Source organism: Pleuronectes platessa, chromosome 23 (assembly GCF_947347685.1).
Source record: "Pleuronectes platessa chromosome 23, fPlePla1.1, whole genome shotgun sequence".
NCBI lineage: Eukaryota > Metazoa > Chordata > Actinopteri > Pleuronectiformes > Pleuronectidae > Pleuronectes > Pleuronectes platessa.
The window spans coordinates 4,019,899-4,037,817 of NC_070648.1; the positions used below are offsets into that span (position 1 = coordinate 4,019,899).

At 40.9% G+C, this 17,919-nt stretch overlaps 1 protein-coding gene and 4 non-coding genes across 7 annotated transcripts; 4 read left to right on the forward strand and 1 right to left on the reverse strand.

Annotated features, from left to right (window-relative positions):
* Nucleotides 1-1,009: 1,009 nt before the first annotated feature.
* Nucleotides 1,010-1,083, forward strand: trnan-guu (transfer RNA asparagine (anticodon GUU)). The gene has a single exon. It is a non-coding gene; the product is annotated as a tRNA-Asn (tRNA).
* A 3,306-nt stretch (nucleotides 1,084-4,389) lies between these two features.
* On the reverse strand, nucleotides 4,390-4,463 carry trnan-guu (transfer RNA asparagine (anticodon GUU)). The gene has a single exon. It is a non-coding gene; the product is annotated as a tRNA-Asn (tRNA).
* A 273-nt stretch (nucleotides 4,464-4,736) lies between these two features.
* trnan-guu (transfer RNA asparagine (anticodon GUU)) lies at nucleotides 4,737-4,810 on the forward strand. The gene has a single exon. It is a non-coding gene; the product is annotated as a tRNA-Asn (tRNA).
* Nucleotides 4,811-7,933: 3,123 nt separating this feature from the next.
* Nucleotides 7,934-8,007, forward strand: trnan-guu (transfer RNA asparagine (anticodon GUU)). Its single transcript has one exon. It is a non-coding gene; the product is annotated as a tRNA-Asn (tRNA).
* A 795-nt stretch (nucleotides 8,008-8,802) lies between these two features.
* si:ch211-212k18.13 (ubiquitin carboxyl-terminal hydrolase 47) lies at nucleotides 8,803-15,405 on the forward strand. 3 transcript variants are annotated; one of them, XM_053416563.1, is made up of 12 exons: nucleotides 8,803-9,058; nucleotides 9,527-9,659; nucleotides 9,723-9,819; nucleotides 10,387-10,502; nucleotides 12,355-12,425; nucleotides 12,719-12,844; nucleotides 12,938-13,033; nucleotides 13,121-13,249; nucleotides 13,345-13,473; nucleotides 13,584-13,621; nucleotides 14,128-14,162; nucleotides 14,264-15,405. In XM_053416563.1, the coding sequence occupies exons 2-12, from the start codon at nucleotides 9,602-9,604 to the stop codon at nucleotides 14,995-14,997; spliced, it is 1,629 nt and encodes a 542-aa protein (XP_053272538.1). In that variant the 5' UTR covers nucleotides 8,803-9,058; nucleotides 9,527-9,601; the 3' UTR covers nucleotides 14,998-15,405. The 3 variants fall into 3 exon arrangements, with proteins under 3 accessions (XP_053272538.1, XP_053272537.1, XP_053272539.1); XM_053416562.1 differs by having other exon boundaries at nucleotides 9,527-9,819; XM_053416564.1 differs by lacking the exon at nucleotides 8,803-9,058 and having other exon boundaries at nucleotides 9,526-9,659; nucleotides 9,779-9,819.
* The last annotated feature ends 2,514 nt before the right edge of the window (nucleotides 15,406-17,919 follow it).

The window sequence follows — 17,919 nt, forward strand, 5'->3', positions numbered from 1 at the left end:
GACCTGTCCAGCATCAGAATGTAACCATTTATCCACATTGCAGAGCTTAGGTTTGTCCGTCAGTAACAATGAAAACACAACTGCTCAATTGAATATAAAATGCAGAATGGATTGCACTCGGTATCAATTCATCCAACTTTATTATTAAATAAACCCCCAAAAAGTTTCTGACTCACCAATCTGACTCCCTGGCTGTAGAAATAAGCAATACGATAGTAATCCAGTGACAGTCTGACTGACAGCACAGCTAGCTAGCATCCTTTAAAATGTTGTATTTAAAATATTAAATACAACATTGACTTCATTCACTCTATGTGTAGATAAAGACAGACCTGCGAAACAGGCTGCAGGGCAAGAGTCTTACAGCCTGCATGAAGATCAGCATCAATGGCCCACCAGTGTCTAAGTTTAATTTCAGCAGGGCACTGGAACTGTTCTTTGCACAGCCACGCAGAATAGCATGCACTGATGCCTCTTGTCAGCTGTGCCGCAAATAAGAAGATCCAGAAAGGAACTGTAAATAGTTGAATTTGCCCTTTTATGTGCATACAAAAGTTAAGTGTATTGTCCATTATTTGTATTTAATTTGCACTGTTCTTTAATTTTATTTTGTAGTGTCTGCATGTTTTCCACAACATTTGTACCTACTGTTGTTTATTTATATTGAAATAAACAGTTGTTTATTTCATTCATGCGTACTGGCATCTTTGAGCAAAATACCCCCAAAAATTTTCGCCGCGCCGCTACGCACCGCGCCAACAGCACCACTACGCACCGCGCCAACAGCACCGCCACCTGCTTACCACCTTGACTGAGACATTTACTGGGGGAAACACTGGGTCTGTTCCATGTGGCCAGCCGCCTCCCACGGGTCAGTCAACTACTATTTTGAAACCGTTGTAGCCCCCCCCCCCCTCTTCAGCTCCCCCTACAGACAAAGCATGTGTCTGCTCGTATCCCTCCCCCCACACAAATAAATCCTCTGTTTTCACACAAAGGGGATGTCCTTGTCTCTGTGGCGCAATTGGTTAGCGCGTTCGGCTGTTAACCGAAAGGTTGGTGGTTCAAGCCCACCCAGGGACGATATGTTTTTTTTTTTTTTTATTATTTTTTATTGGGATGATTTAGCTGTCAGTAGTCCTGACTGTGAGCGTCACGTCTCGTGTTGTACTGAGCACAAGGAGCGAGCCGAGAGGAGAAGGAGGAAACAGAAACTCCAGCTCGGTACAAACCACCTGCAGCTTCTGCGCTGATTATGAAGCCGCTGATCTCTGAGCAGATGTGACCAGAGAAACTCTGTGTTTCCACTGTTCCACAGAGTCACTAACTGGCTGTTTCATGGTGAAGAGCTCAAGTCTCAGTCACTGCCCGTGTCTCTGAGCGAGTGTGTGACGGAGCGCAGGGGCTGTGTGTGTGTAGCTCAGTTGACCAATCCTGCTCGAGACTGAGGTTAGGCCCGCCTTTCTCATTAGTATGGAGGACCATACATGACTTAAGTAAAAATAAATAAATAAATAAATGTATAAATAAATACAGAAATAAATAAATAAATAATTAAATAAAAAAGGAAATAAATTAATTAATACAGAAAAAAATAAATAAATATGTTAATACCAAAATAAATGTCAAAATAAATGTCTTAAATATATTTGCACATTTATTTATTCCCTGATACATTTCCTTTTCATTTGCAGTGTCCTTATGCTAATGAGAAAGGCGGGCCTAACCGCAGTCTCATGCAGGATTGGTCACAGGAGTGTAATGATCCAGCCCTACTGCCTCTCAATGCTGACTGGTGTCCAGTAGCTGTTTGCAGCGTTGAGCCAGTTCACACTTAAAATGAACTAGTTCAAGTTCAGAGGGTTAGTTAAGGTTATTTTTTATTGGGATGATTTAGCTGTCAGTAGTCCTGACTGTGAGCGTCACGTGTTCTACTGAGCACAAGGAGCGAGCCGAGAGGAGGAGGAGGAAACAGAAACTCCAGCTCGGTACAAACCACCTGCAGCTTCTGCTCTGATCATGAAGCCGCTGATCTCTGATCAGATGTGACCAGAGAAGCTCTGTGTTTCCACTGTTCTACAAAGTCACTGACCGGCTGTTTCACGGTTTAGAGCTCAAGTCTCAGTCACTGCCCGTCTCTGAGCGAGTATGTGGAGCGCAGGGGCTGTGTGTGTGTAGCTCAGTTGACCAATCCTGCTCGAGACTGAGGTTAGGCCCGCCTTTCTCATTAGAATAAGGTAAATGAAAATGAAAAGGAAATATATCACGGAATAAATAAAAGTTGGAATAAACGTGGAAATAAATTAATAAATGTGGAAATAAGTTTAAGACATTGATTCATTTAATTCTGCATTTATTTCCACATTTATTTATTTATTTCCACATTTATTTATTTATTTCCACATTTATTCCAACTTTTATTTTTCGATTTCAGTGTCCTTATGCTAATGAGAAAGGCGGGCCTAACCTCAGTCTCGAGCAGGATTGGTCAACTGAGCTACACACACACAGCCCCTGCGCTCCGCCACACACTCGCTCAGAGACGGGCAGTGACTGAGACTTGAGCTTTTCACCGTGAAACAGCCGGTCAGTGACTTTGTAGAACAGTGGAAACACAGAGTTTCTCTGGTCACATCTGCTCAGAGATCAGCGGCTTCATGATCAGAGCAGAAGCTGCAGGTGGTTTGTACCGAGCTGGAGTTTCTGTTTTCTCCTTCTCCTCTCGGCTCGCTCCTTGTGCTCAGTAGAACACGTGACGCTCACAGTCAGGACTACCGACAGCTAAATCATCCCAATAAAAAATAACCTTAACTAACCCTCTGAACTTGAACTAGTTCATTTTAAGTGTGAACTGGCTCAACGCTGCAAACAGCTACTGGACACCAGTCAGCATTGAGAGGCAGAAGTAGTAGGGCTGGATCATTACACTCCTGTGACCAATCCTGCATGAGACTGCGATTAGGCCCGCCTTTCTCATTAGCACAAGGACACTGCAAATGAAAAGGAAATGTGTCAGGGAATAAATAAATGTGCAAATATATTTAAGACATTTATTTTGACATTTCTTTTGGTATTAACATATTTATTTATTTTTTTCTGTATTAATTAATTTATTTCCTTTTTTATTTATTTATTTATTTATTTATTTCTGTATTTATTTATACATTTATTTATTTTTACTTAAGTCATGTATGGTCCTCCATACATTAGCATAAGGACACTGAAATGTGGAAATAAATAAATGTGGAAATAAATAAAAGTTGGAATAAAAGTGGAAATAAATAAATAAATGCGGAAATAAGTTTAAGACATTGATTTATTTAATTCTGCATTTATTTCCACATTTATTTATTTATTTCCACATTTATTCCAACTTTTATTTTTCGATTTCAGTGTCCTTATGCTAATGAGAAAGGCGGGCCTAACCTCAGTCTCGAGCAGGATTGGTCAACTGAGCTACACACACACAGCCCCTGCGCTGCTCCACACACTCGCTCAGAGACACGGGCAGTGACTGAGACTTGGGCTCTTCACCGTGAAACAGCCAGTTAGTGACTTTGTAGAACAGTGGAAACAGTGAAAACACAGAGTTTCTCTGGTCACATCTGCTCAGAGATCAGCTGCTTCATGATCAGAGCAGAGGCTGCAGGTGGTTTGTAACGAGCTGGAGTTTCTGTTTCCTTCTCCTCTCGGCTCGCTCCTTGTGCTCAGTACAACACCAGACATGACGCTCACAGTCAGGACTACTGACAGCTAAATCATCCCAATAAAAAATAACCTTAACTAACCCTCTGAACTTGAACTAGTTCATTTTAAGTGTGAACTGGCTCAACGCTGCAAACAGTTACTGGACACCAGTCAGCATTGAGAGGCAGAAGTAGTAGGGCTGGATCATTACTCTCCTGTGACCAATCCTGCATGAGACTGCGGTTAGGCCCGCCTTTCTCATTAGCATAAGGACACTGCAAATGAAAAGGAAATGTATCAGGGAATAAATAAATGTGCAAATATATTTAAGACATTTATTTTGACATTTCTTTTGGTATTAACATATTTATTTATTTATTTCTGTATTAATTTATTTATTTACTTTTTTATTTATGTATTTATTTCTGTATTTATTTATACATTTATTTATTTATTTATTTTTACTTAAGTCATGTATGGTCCTCCATAGCAGAGAGATTATATAAACAATTGGCTGTTAAGTGTTTCATATGTGGACACCAGCTCTTCTCCCTTCTCAACGCACAATCTCTGAAGCTTTGGCAAAGTAATTCATATAAATTAATTGAGATTATTAAACAATTCTGTCGTGGATGAGGTTAGGATATAGTGTGCAATGTTTTTAAAAGTATATTTCACAAGGAAGAAAAGAAAAAAATATGTCGTCCCTGGGTGGGCTTGAACCACCAACCTTTCGGTTAACAGCCGAACGCGCTAACCAATTGCGCCACAGAGACTAGGTGGAGGCATATTTCCAGAATTGGTGTATTTATATATTTACCAAATACAAATGAAGGAAAATCTACAAACGTAGATGAACAACAGTATGCAGGACCATGCATGACTTAAGTATAAATAAATACATGTATCAGCCGATCGTCTGTAAACCCCGACATTCAGATTAGACTAGAATTGGCGTAATTTACTCCACGTTTTAAGCCTAAATGTTACCGGTGACATTTAGAGGGTCAGTGACAGGCTGTCTCTGCAATAAGTAATTGTCCATATCTGTCTCTGTGGCGCAATTGGTTAGCGCGTTCGGCTGTTAACCGAAAGGTTGGTGGTTCAAGCCCACCCAGGGACGATCTCTCTTCTTACCTTATCCCTTACTAAATGGACAGTGTAAAGCCTGAAACATGCTCCTGCGTTTTCACGGGCCCGTAAGTGCTTATGTATCCCTTCTTACGTGCTGACTATGGAGGACCATACATGACTTAAGTAAAAATAAATAAATAAATAAATGTATAAATAAATACAGAAATAAATAAATAAATGAATAAATAAAAATGGAAATACATAAATAAATACAGAAATAAATAAATAAATATGTTAATACCAAGAGAAATGTCAAAATAAATGTCTTAAATATATTTGCACATTTATTTATTCCCTGATACATTTCCTTTTCATTTGCAGTGTCCTTATGCTAATGAGAAAGGCGGGCCTAACCGCAGTCTCATGCAGGATTGGTCACAGGAGTGTAATGATCCAGCCCTACTACTTCTGCCTCTCAATGCTGACTGGTGTCCAGTAGCTGTTTGCAGCGTTGAGCCAGTTCACACTTAAAATGAACTAGTTCAAGTTCAGAGGGTTAGTTAAGGTTATTTTTTATTGGGATGATTTAGCTGTCAGTAGTCCTGACTGTGAGCGTCACGTCTGGTGTTGTACTGAGCACAAGGAGCGAGCCGAGAGGAGAAGGAGGAAACAGAAACTCCAGCTCGGTACAAACCACCGGCAGCCTCTGCTCTGATCATGAAGCCGCTGATCTCTGATCAGATGTGACCAGAGAAACTCTGTGTTTCCACTGTTCCACAGAGTCACTAACTGGCTGTTTCACGGTGAAGAGCTCAAGTCTCAGTCACTGCCCGTGTCTCTGAGCGAGTGTGTGACGGAGCGCAGGGGCTGTGTGTGTGTAGCTCAGTTGACCAATCCTGCTCGTGACTGAGGTTAGGCCCGCCTTTCTCATTAGCATAAGGACACTGAAATGTGGAAATAAATAAATGTGGAAATAAATAAAAGTTGGAATAAAAGTGGAAATAAATAAATAAATGTGGAAATAAGTTTAAGACATTGATTTATTTAATTCTGCATTTATTTCCACATTTATTTATTTATTTCCACATTTATTCCAACTTTTATTTTTCGATTTCAGTGTCCTTATGCTAATGAGAAAGGCGGGCCTAACCTCAGTCTCGAGCAGGATTGGTCAACTGAGCTACACACACACAGCCCCTGCGCTCCGTCACACACTCGCTCAGAGACACGGGCAGTGACTGAGACTTGAGCTCTTCACCGTGAAACAGCCAGTTAGTGACTTTGTAGAACAGTGGAAACAGTGAAAACACAGAGTTTCTCTGGTCACATCTGATCAGAGATCAGCTGCTTCATGATCAGAGCAGAGGCTGCAGGTGGTTTGTAACGAGCTGGAGTTTCTGTTTCCTTCTCCTCTCGGCTCGCTCCTTGTGCTCAGTACAACACCAGACATGACGCTCACAGTCAGGACTACTGACAGCTAAATCATCCCAATAAAAAATAACCTTAACTAACCCTCTGAACTTGAACTAGTTCATTTTAAGTGTGAACTGGCTCAACGCTGCAAACAGCTACTGGACACCAGTCAGCATTGAGAGGCAGACGTAGGGCTGGATCATTACACTCCTGTGACCAATCCTGCATGAGACTGCGGTTAGGCCCGCCTTTCTCATTAGCATAAGGACACTGCAAATGAAAAGGAAATGTATCAGGGAATAAATAAATGTGCAAATATATTTAAGACATTTCTTTTGACATTTATTTTGGTATTAACATATTTATTTATTTATTTCTGTATTCATTTATTTATTTCCTTTTTTATTTATTTATTTATTTATTTATTTCTGTATTTATTTATACATTTATTTATTTATTTATTTTTACTTAAGTCATGTATGGTCCTCCATAGCTGACGGGCGTCGACCCACTTTTCTAAAATTTACGGCAAAGCTCCGCAAGCTCACTCAGCCCGCAAGGCTGTGATTGGTCTGCTCTACATCCCTTCTGGAGCTGCATTTCCGGTTTCATGCCCCATAATATAGGCAGAAACAACGGAACCGTTTCCTCTCCAGTCGCTTTTCCTGATGACTAATTATAAGAAGTTGCTCTTCAATGTCCAGCAGCTCCATCTCAATCAATTGTTGTTCGGTTGGAATCGTGAATACACTCTCTGCCATGGTTCACCGTGTGTTTGTAATGGAGAACACGACTGGTAGAAGGTAAATAAACAGTCAACAACGATTGCCACACCTACAAAGAAGGCGTCTCTCAGGTCGTCTTCGACAAAAAGCATTACTCCGCCTAGTGTTCTGGCGCGGAATTGCTTTGTAAGACGCGCAACGGTTGTGGAAGCATGAATGACAACGAGTCTTGCGCCACAGCGGCGTGAAAAGACGCAGACGCAGTCGCAGAAGCATGTTTCAGGCTTAACCTTCGCAAGTTAAACATTTGGTCTGTGCCTCCACACCTTGTAACACCAGCAATTCTATTGGTCATGTATAAGTTAGAAAACCTCTGCAGACGAACTTTACACGGTGCATCGTCTCTCTCTTGTGGGCTTCTTCGCTCCATTTGAGCTGACCATAATTATTTTATGTTCTTTGGTGGTTCATAACACTGTCTATGTGCCAGAGTCCCCCTTTGATCACAGAGCTTGCAGAATGGGCCTTCTACTTGCTAATGGGAAACGCTGATTGGCAGGTATCTGTGATTAATTCCACTCCCTAAATCTTATTACAACATGTCTCTGTGGTGCAATTGTTTAGCGCGTTCGGCTGTTAACCGAAAGGTTGGTGGTTCAAGCCCACCCAGGGACGATTTCTCTTCTTACCTTATCCCTAACTAAATGGACAGTGTAACCTTCGCAAGTTAAACACTTGGTTTGTGCCTCCACACCTTGTAACACCAGCAACTCTATTGGTCATGTATAAGTTGGAAATCCTCTGCAGACAATCTTTACACGGGGCAGGCAGCCAGTTCTTCATCTTTCCCTCAACCAGAGTCCTGACTTTATGGCCTCTTCGCTACTCTCAATTTGAGCTGACCATAATTATTTTAGGTTCTTTGGTGATCCATTACACTGTCTATGAGTCCCCCTTAGACCACAGAGCTAAGGGGGGAGAATACAGAATGGGCAGCCTTGATTAAATCCACCCCCTAAATCTTATTAGAACATGTCTCTGTGGTGCAATTGGTTAGCGCGTTCGGCTGTTAACCGAAAGGTTGGTGGTTCAAGCCCACCCAGGGACGGTTCTCTATTCTTTCTTTACACTTATTGATTATGTCGTGGCTTTTCCTCTGCACCTGTATCCTTACATCTGATTGTGCCACAGAGATGAACTCTGTTCTGTTGTGTTCTCTCTCTGATTAGGTGAGCATCATTGTTGCTCTGTGGCAGAACCTCCTGGACCAAGACAAGCAGAGGGTGGTGGTGGTGGACAGTCACAAGAGGCTGAAGAAGCAGTGGTGATGCAGGAGTCCTGTCCAGCTGTTTGTCTTTGGCTGCTCACTGTAGAGGCTGTGTCCAGGGAGCAGTGGCTAGAGGACATTAAAAAAAAAATACCCTCAGAGGCTTTGATACTGGGCAGAATTTCGTGTGCTATGTTATGTTATTGTATGTAGTTATAGATGAATGAAGGTAGTTACAATGACTTTATTACCCTGTGTCTTGAAATACATTTTGTTTACATGAAAAATGTCCTTCTCTCCTTTGTGATTTCCAACACTAAACAATAAAGAATTATGACCACCTCATCCGGACATGGACCAAACTAAAAGTCAAAGTACAAGTCAAATACATTTTTATTTACATTGCACGTGTATTTGTTGATGAATAAAGACAATTTGATTGAATAAGGCTGATGAATTATAATAATAAATAACAATACATTGCTAAGAGCTAAGAATGAGCTTCATAACTTTGTAGATCCTTAATTTCTTTATATTTTGAAGCAGAAAAGGCACATTTATAATCCTTATAATTCACTTTTACTTTTTCATTTAAAAGTAAGTGAATAGCTGTCTGTGTTTTACTCTACGTACTTCCGCTTCAAAACAGGAAGTGCATCACTAGATTCTCAACTGAAACTTAACTGATGGTCATGCAGGTTATCTCAGGTTAAATCTCTCTGGGTGAAGCTTCAGGCTCCTTTGTGTTTGTGTGGTGTCACTCCTCACGTGTGTGTTTGTGTAGTTTCCCTCATCGCGCGCGCGCGTGTGCGTGTGTTTGTTTTCTCTGCCGCTGGTTTTCAAAGTGAAAGTTTACAGCCGGAACACGTCAGATCATCGAATCCGCTGCTCGGTGAGTTTCCTCCCACGTCAGGTGTCAGATGGGGTGTTGTCGCGTGTGTTATACCGTTGTGTACATGTTGCACGTTATTGTGTGTTTGCTATTGTCGCGTGTTATTTTATTCGTCATTGTTTTAGGCAGCGTCGGTTCCCATAACACTCAAACACAACAGTTGCCTTCACGGTCACTGGTTCTTTCCAGATTTTTGTGTTTTTTTCCGATTCGACATACTTTTATGTTTATATATTTAAAATGTTAAGACATCTTCTTTCTTATTGGGTTTTTTTGTTTAGTGAGCAGTTTGATTTAGTATAGGGACACATCTAAATGCACCACAAGTGTCCTTTTTAGTAGCAATGGAGGTAGTAGAAATTTCCCATTGTGAAAATACCAGTAAATGGTGATGCTGCGTTTTTGTACATATCTTGTAAAGCTGGTTTCTGTGCCTTAACTTCTTTCTCTGTCTAATTTCATCCACAGGCTTAAGCCGAACATCTGGAAGAAGAAGGTTCAACGGTGTGAAAATGCCCACACTCTCCTTTGAAGGACCCCAGTATGAATTCTGAGCTCATAGAGATGTTCAGAGAGAAACTGGACAAACTCCCAGTCTCAGGTAAAGGACAATACATGAAACCACATGTGTATCACAGTGTAATGATGACTGTTGTGTCTCTAGATTACCACGGCCTCCGCAGTCCAGGTCTGACCTGTTATCTGAACACTGTGCTGCAGCTGCTTTTCATGACGGAAGACTTCCGGGCCTCGATCCAACGGTTTGTAATCTCACTTTTTAAGAGATGTTCTTGTAGTTTGATACAAATCTGATTACAAATATATGATTCGGACCAATTTCTCTGAGGACATCTGACCAGAAAGCTCCTGTCCTCTTTTAAATCCCTCTTGAAGACACACTTTTATAAGTTTGCTCTCTCAGGACTAATCTCAGGTCTGATCTTTGTAAATCTTTTTAACCCTTCGTCACACAAAGTTATAATCCTGGCACTGATGTTACAGACTATTCTATTGATTTAAAAATATTTTACTTTGATACGTTTATCTTTGTAACAGTGTTTTAAGAGGTACTTTTGAAATAAAGTTTATTATTAGTATCTTAAAGCTCATTAATGAATAAAATCAGTGGAGTGGAGATTCCAGGAAGTCACTGGTCCCAGGCAAGAAATATTCGGAAATAAAACTTACCTAAAATTAGAAATAATGTTATCTCGGTTAAGATATGAAATCAGTACTGTTCACATGAACTGCTTGTTGTTGTAAATCCTGTTAAATTAATCTGATTTACACATTTGATAAAGCTACATACTCTTCTCACTGTGCTTCAGGTGCTGCAGCAAAGACTCCACAACCATTGATGCACTGCTGAAGAAACTGTTTGATAACCTGGAGAGAGGTTTGGCTCACACACATCGTCTTACAACAAAGCTGGGGATCGTAGACGGTAAGTTTAGACTGGAGGCGTTTCACTGTATGGAGGACCATACATGACATAAGTAAAAATAAATAAATAAATAAATAAATGTATAAATAAATACAGAAATAAATAAATAAATAAATAAATAAAAAAGGAAATAAATTAATTAATACAGACATAAATAAATAAATATGTTAATACCAAAAGAAATGTCAAAATAAATGTCTTAAATATATTTGCACATTTATTTATTCCCTGATACATTTCCTTTTCATTTGCAGTGTCCTTATGCTAATGAGAAAGGCGGGCCTAACCGCAGTCTCGAGCAGGATTGGTCACAAGAGTGTAATGATCCAGCCCTACGTCTGCCTCTCAATGCTGACTGGTGTCCAGTAGCTGTTTGCAGCGTTGAGCCAGTTCACACTTAAAATGAACTAGTTCAAGTTCAGAGGGTTAGTTAAGGTTATTTTTTATTGGGATGATTTAGCTGTCAGTAGTCCTGACTGTGAGCGTCACGTGTTCTACTGAGCACAAGGAGCGAGCCGAGAGGAGAAGGAGGAAACAGAAAGTCCAGCTCGGTACAAACCACCTGCAGCTTCTGCTCTGATCATGAAGCCGCTGATCTCTGAGCAGATGTGACCAGAGAAACTCTGTGTTTTCACTGTTTCCACTGTTCCACAGAGTCACTAACCGGCTGTTTCATGGTGAAGAGCTCAAGTCTCAGTCACTGCCCGTGTCTCTGAGCGAGTGTGTGACGGAGCGCAGGGGCTGTGTGTGTGTAGCTCAGTTGACCAATCCTGCTCGAGACTGAGGTTAGGCCCGCCTTTCTCATTAGCATAAGGACACTGAAATGTGGAAATAAATAAATGTGGAAATAAATAAAAGTTGGAATAAAAGTGGAAATAAATAAATAAATGTGGAAATAAGTTTAAGACATTGATTTATTTAATTCTGCATTTATTTCCACATTTATTTATTTATTTCCACATTTATTCCAACTTTTATTTTTCGATTTCAGTGTCCTTATGCTAATGAGAAAGGCGGGCCTAACCTCAGTCTCGAGCAGGATTGGTCAACTGAGCTACACACACACAGCCCCTGCGCTGCTCCACACACTCGCTCAGAGACACGGGCAGTGACTGAGACTTGAGCTCGTCACCGTGAAACAGCCAGTTAGTGACTTTGTAGAACAGTGGAAACAGTGAAAACACAGAGTTTCTCTGGTCACATCTGCTCAGAGATCAGCTGCTTCATGATCAGAGCAGAAGCTGCAGGTGGTTTGTACCGAGCTGGAGTTTCTGTTTCCTCCTTCTCCTCTCGGCTCGCTCCTTGTGCTCAGTACAACACGAGACGTGACGCTCACAGTCAGGACTACTGACAGCTAAATCATCCCAATAAAAAATAACCTTAACTAACCCTCTGAACTTGAACTAGTTTTTAATTTTAAGTGTGAACTGGCTCAACGCTGCAAACAGCTACTGGACACCAGCATTGAGAGGCAGACGTAGGGCTGGATCATTACACTCCTGTGACCAATCCTGCATGAGACTGCGGTTAGGCCCGCCTTTCTCATTAGCATAAGGACACTGCAAATGAAAAGGAAATGTGTCAGGGAATAAATAAATGTGCAAATATATTTAAGACATTTATTTTGACATTTCTCTTGGTTTTAACATATTTATTTATTTATTTCTGTATTTATTTATTTATTTCCATTTTTATTTATTCATTTATTTATTTATTTCTGTATTTATTTATACATTTATTTATTTATTTATTTTTACTTAAGTCATGTATGGTCCTCCATATCACTGCAGCTGTAGAAGCAGAATATAACAGAATATATATTTTTGTTTTGTCCGCTCCCTCTAACGCTTAGTGTACGAACAACGTGACGCTGCTGAGTACTTTGAGAAGATCCTGTGTCTGACCACTCCGGAGGCGTCCAAGGTAGAGACATGTCCATGTTTTTATTTAAAAGGGACAGTGTCCATGAATCTTATGGATTTACTATCATAAATCAATTCATTTTATTTCTTGAAAATGCTTTTGGAGTTCTTCATATCTATTTGAGTAATGTTGGATAAAAGCAGTGGAGTTAAGGTGGAATAGAAAGAGCGACGTATACTACAGACACACTAAATATACACATAAATACTTCAGTACAGTGTTAATTCTACTTTTTAGTGTATTATTCGTTGAACAAGATCCAACTGAACCTCTGCTGTATCTTTTGTGTGCAGATATTCAAGGGCGAGCTGAATCATAAAACCACGTGTGGCGGCTGTAAGAAGAAGAGCGACTCCAGGGGCTTCTTCTGGATTCTGCCTCTCCCGATGGAAGATTCAAGCCGTCATACCTACACTGTGGTACTGTGCCGTGTTTTAACGAGAATGGGGGTAATTGTATTATTCGTATAAAGTGAGAAGGAGACAGGATGAATAAATATAAAAAGTTTACAGGAGCGAGGGTTGGCGGCGTTCTTCAGGAAAGACAAAGTCAACGGGGAAAACAGGATGTACTGCACTGAGTGCGATCAGAAGCACGACGCAGACCTCGTGAGTCGATCATTGGATCTTCATTGGCTAACGGGTGAGTTTGTGACTTTGTGTTGTTTATGCTGATGTTTTCACCGTGTGCTTCAGGAATGTGAGATGACACAAAACCCTGAGATTCTCACACTGCTGCTGAAGAGATTTACCTTCGACTACAAGTGCCGACACTACGTGAAGCTTCGCTGCCAAGTGGAGGTTCCTCAAACTTTGCACATGAAGGTACTTCTTTTAAATTAATATCTATTTACCATGTAGCAGAAAAGTGATTTCATTTAACATTTCTTAAATCTGTTGTTTTTCTTCCCGCTCTGCAGGACTGTAAATATGACCTCTACGCTTTAGTTCACCACTTTGGGAATCTCACTGGAGGTCATTACACTGCAGAGATCAAGTCTTTTGAAACTGGGGCGTGGTATTGCTTCAACGACGACATTGTTATTAAGGTGAGGAGGGGTGTTTTTTCATTTCCTGTCAATTTCCTGATAATAACATAATGTTTAACAAATCCACATTTGAGTGACTGTGATATTTATATTATGTTCGACTTCTACAGGTCAAACCACTCTTTGGGTTTGGAAACAGCTCATTGAGGTAAATATTTAATGTTCTCCAGAAATGAGCTTCAAATTCAGGACTTGAATTCTCACCAAAACAGGCGATACATGTTTAACTCCCTTGATGAGGCGGTTTAAAACTTATTATCGAGGTGGTCCGGTCCATCACGTTGGTCCAGACTGTCCACAGAGGACAAACTCTGTTCTTTTGTTATATCTCTCGACTGGAACTGAAACTGCAGAGTCCCACTCACTGAATTTAATCACAACTGAACGGTGGATATTACCCATGATCCCTGGCTTCCTGAACCAGAAGTTCTGACTTCCAGGCTGTTGAACTGATCTACACTTCAGCTTCACTCTTTAACTTGCTGGACCTGATTCTGACAGTTGGAGCTGCGACTCTGGGTCACTTCTCACAGGCGATCAAACCAACTCACCAAAGTTACATAGAGAAAAAAATGATGTTCAGCTCAGGTTTATGTGCCTTGCTCAAGGGAAATGAATTGGTGTTGTGGTAAGACTTGTTTCTTCGCAAACCAGGTCCGATACAGCGTATCTTCTCCTGTACAGGAAGGGTAAGCACATTCAACACATTTACTTTTTAGTTAACGTTTAAAACTAATGATTTAGTTTGGTATTGCATGTTTTAGATTTTTAACCATTCTGTGTTTTTTAGATGTCGAGGCTGAAAGACGACAGGACGAGGCAGAGGGAGGAGAGGCTCCTGATCCTCATCGTACACCGAGGGATGAAAGTGGCTGCGGGGGGGCAAACGTGAACCACTTGAAGAGGAGCTGCGGTGGCGACGACTCTCCTCAGGAACTGGAACAGCAGCCAAACCAGGGTGAAGCGAGTTGGAGACGACACAAAGACACTGAAGCAGACAGAGACATGTTGCTGACAGAAAAGACACGTTTTTCAAAGTCGCAAAAAGGTGGAGGTTGTGAGCCAAACAGACGGCATTTAAAAACCAACTCGGAGCACATCAGAACACACTCTGTCGACAGTACCTCTGAACAAACCCACAGTTACCAGAATAAGAGACTACAGCGAGATGATATCCCCTGGGACAAGACTGGGAGCAGCCCCAGAGTCGAACAGTCAGAAAGTAAACCTGTGAAAAATAAAAGGGAGATAGTAGCACAGAGAAACTCAGAAAGAAAACGTCCTTTAAAGCCATTTCAAGTTTCCCCCGTTCACTACAGTTACTGCAGAGTGAATGAACCCGCTGCCTGTGGCTCCTCACCCCCCCTCAGGAGACAATCCAGCAACGTAAAGAGAAACAAAGGTGAAGGCTGGAAACTGGAGGTGACACAAACTGGGACGGCCGGAGCAAAGACGGCAAGTGAGAGGAAGAGAGAACGCACGACAAAGAGCCAGGAGACAATAAAACAACAGCCGTGGAGGTGACTAGATAAACAAGGTTGACATTTTTATTTATAAGCTTGATTGGAAGCTGATTTCAGACATGGCCTCTGGAAAATTGGGTTCCAGACATTTCTCTGGTCTCTGCAACGGAGGATTCTGAAAAAAAATGTCATAATACTACAAGAATAAAGTTGTAAATCTACGAGAATATTGAATTTATTCACAAAGTATTACAACTTTATTCTCCTAATATTTCAACTTTAATTTATAATGTTGCCCTAATACTCCATCATACGTATTCAGGTTGTTGAATACTTTTTAACAAGGAGTTCGGTGAAACCTGAGTTTAAAACCAAGAATCAACATTCATTGTCAGTTTCAAAGTAGAGATGTTGTGTCCTACAGTTATTAAACAAGTTCAAACCAGGAAATAAAAGATAAAATTCTGAACGTTTTTCTTGTTCGTCTTTTGATCTTGAACTCAATGTGCTCTCTGTAAAAGAAACAGGAGTTTACCTCGTCTGTTGCAGGCGCTCTAGAAACTGCTGATTCACACTGAACATGGAGGCCACCTCATGTGAAACGTTTCCTGCACGGAGCTGGTTTACTTTTACTTTCAGTCTTGATGCTTTTACAAGAAATCATGTGGATGACAAGGAGCGGGTTGGGATTCCCCATTTGGTTATAACTTCAAAACAGGATTAGGACTGGGAATTTTCGTCAAAACAAAGCTGCTGGAAAATTCAGTTGATTTCCAGTCGACATTTCAGTGACAACAACATTTAATGAGGATTAAAACTGTTCCCCTTTAACCTATTTTTTTTTTTTTAAATGTATACAGCTTCATCAGTTTCTATTTCTTCTCATCTCTTAACCTCCTTCTGACCTCTTTGGTTTTGCTTGTGGTCTATGAAATTTGCTTTATGGACACACCGGTCTAAAGTGCCTCACAGGCACGTAGCTCCTCAGTGTTATCATTGATTCACTGTTATTTTTTATCATAGATCTTTATGATTCAGATGACACTGGCTATTAAATCAAGATTATGATTATGTTTATGGAAACTTTGACCAGTTTGCATCTTCACTGATTGTGAAATACTGTGCTGCGGCGACTCGATGTCCTTCAGGAACATTTCAACCAGCATCTGAGCTGCACAGCTCAACAGAACCGCTAAGGGAGAAACCACACAAAGCCAGGAGACTTTACACAACCGGGGAGATGATTTTGCGAACTGCACAGCAACTTCCTTTTTCCCCCTTCCACGGATGGGTCAAGAACTCAGTATACTTCAACTTAGCTAACAATCTATATGTTAATCTTGGTTATAGTTATTAATTTAATTGTTATTCAGAGTTCCAAATTTGTGGTTAGTACCTTTATGAGACTTAATCAATAAATTGGCTATCTTTTCCATTCCTTTGAAGGGTGGTGCCCCAAGGTGACTTTAATCAATTGCAGTTATGATTTAATATTCATATTTTTAATATTAATATTACATTTATATGTACAATTTCCACACTTTTCTTACCCCTGGGTCCAGTGAACCAGATCACCACATATGTAATGTAAATGATTAGGGGGGCTGTACCGTGTACAGTCATCGAAAATATGTTCTTTATATTTTCATTGCAGAAAATGAGCCAAGGCCAATGAGTTTGAGGTTGAGGTTGAAAAAAGTATTAATCGCATACTTTTTCTTTTAGCAAACATTGAAAATGGTCCCACAGACCCGAACACCACACAAGGGTAAATATAGGTAAAAACTCAGTGAGTAAACAGTGAAAACACAAGAAGTCCACATCCTGCACAGTGAATGTTTTTCTTCCTAGTTTTTGTTCCTAGTTTTCGTGTGGCACATGGGGATGGAGGTCTGTCTGGGAGCCACCCCGTCCTTGCAGGGGATGAAGTAGGAGCTCGTCTTCAGACACTCCCTGGTGAGCTTCAGGCACACGAAGCAGAACTCCACCTGGCAGCGAGGACAGATGATGTTCTTGCAGCCGGTTCTGTCGTGCTCCACGCGCTGACAGCAGGTGGGACAGGCCCGGATGGAGGGACACTTGTCCTCTTTCTGACCTCTTTGGTTTTGCTTGTGATTTTGAATTGCCTTCTTTTAATTTTTAGCATCTTGAATCTTGTCTATGAAATTTGCTTTATGGACACACCGGTCTAAAGTGCTTCACAGGCACGTAGCTCCTCAGTGTTATCATTGATTCACTGTTATTTTTTATCATAGATCTTTATGATTCAGATGACACTGGCTATTAAATCAAGATTATGATTATGTTTATGGAAACTTTGACTTGTTTGCAGCTTCACTGTTTGTGAAATACTGTGCTGCTCTTTCATATTTTATTGTTCAGGTAATTTAGTCATACACGGCTTATTATATTGGGGAAAGACATTAAATAGGCGACCTATGTTCAGGTGAAGGAACTTTTTATTGAGTGACACAGTTGTTAATGAATAGTGAACACGCACTGACCGCAGGTGGGACAGGCCCGGATGGAGGGACACTTGTCAACGCCCTGTAACTGAAGGAGACGTGTGACCTTGCAGTTCTGGAGGAGCTCCAGGTTGAGGTTGACGCAGCGGTTAGAGCGCGGCATCCGGCCTTTCCACTTCTTCAGACACTGCCAGGCAGATTGTGCACACCACGCTGAGGTCAGTCAGGTCCTCTCGCTCCTAAAATGGTTGCAGCCAGGACACTGTTGAAAAGGATCATTTTGAAATTTGTTGTTTGAGGAGAAAATTTATACCAATCCCATATTTGGGGGTTCATGGAATTAAAGGTCAACTTCAGGACAAAACTGCTCTTCCTCTCATATTTATAAATCCTAATTATTTCCCTTCTTTTGTCTCTTCTATCATCTCTAATAGGGGCCCCTAGTGGTCCTTCAGACTCTGAGGCCATACTGCAGCCTTCCCACAGCCATTACCTATAGCTAAGATGCAGTCTGGCAC

What these genes read in the sequence shown, in the direction of transcription:
- si:ch211-212k18.13 (XM_053416562.1), top strand. Translation starts at nt 9,602, where the DNA reads ATGAATTCTGAGCTCATAGAGATGTTCAGAGAGAAACTGGACAAACTC. An exon ending in TTCCGGGCCTCGATCCAACG is followed by an intron (nt 9,820 to 10,386) that starts GTTTGTAATCTC and finishes ACTGTGCTTCAG; the next exon opens with GTGCTGCAGCAAAGACTCCA. An exon ending in CTCAAACTTTGCACATGAAG is followed by an intron (nt 13,250 to 13,344) that starts GTACTTCTTTTA and finishes CCCGCTCTGCAG; the next exon opens with GACTGTAAATATGACCTCTA.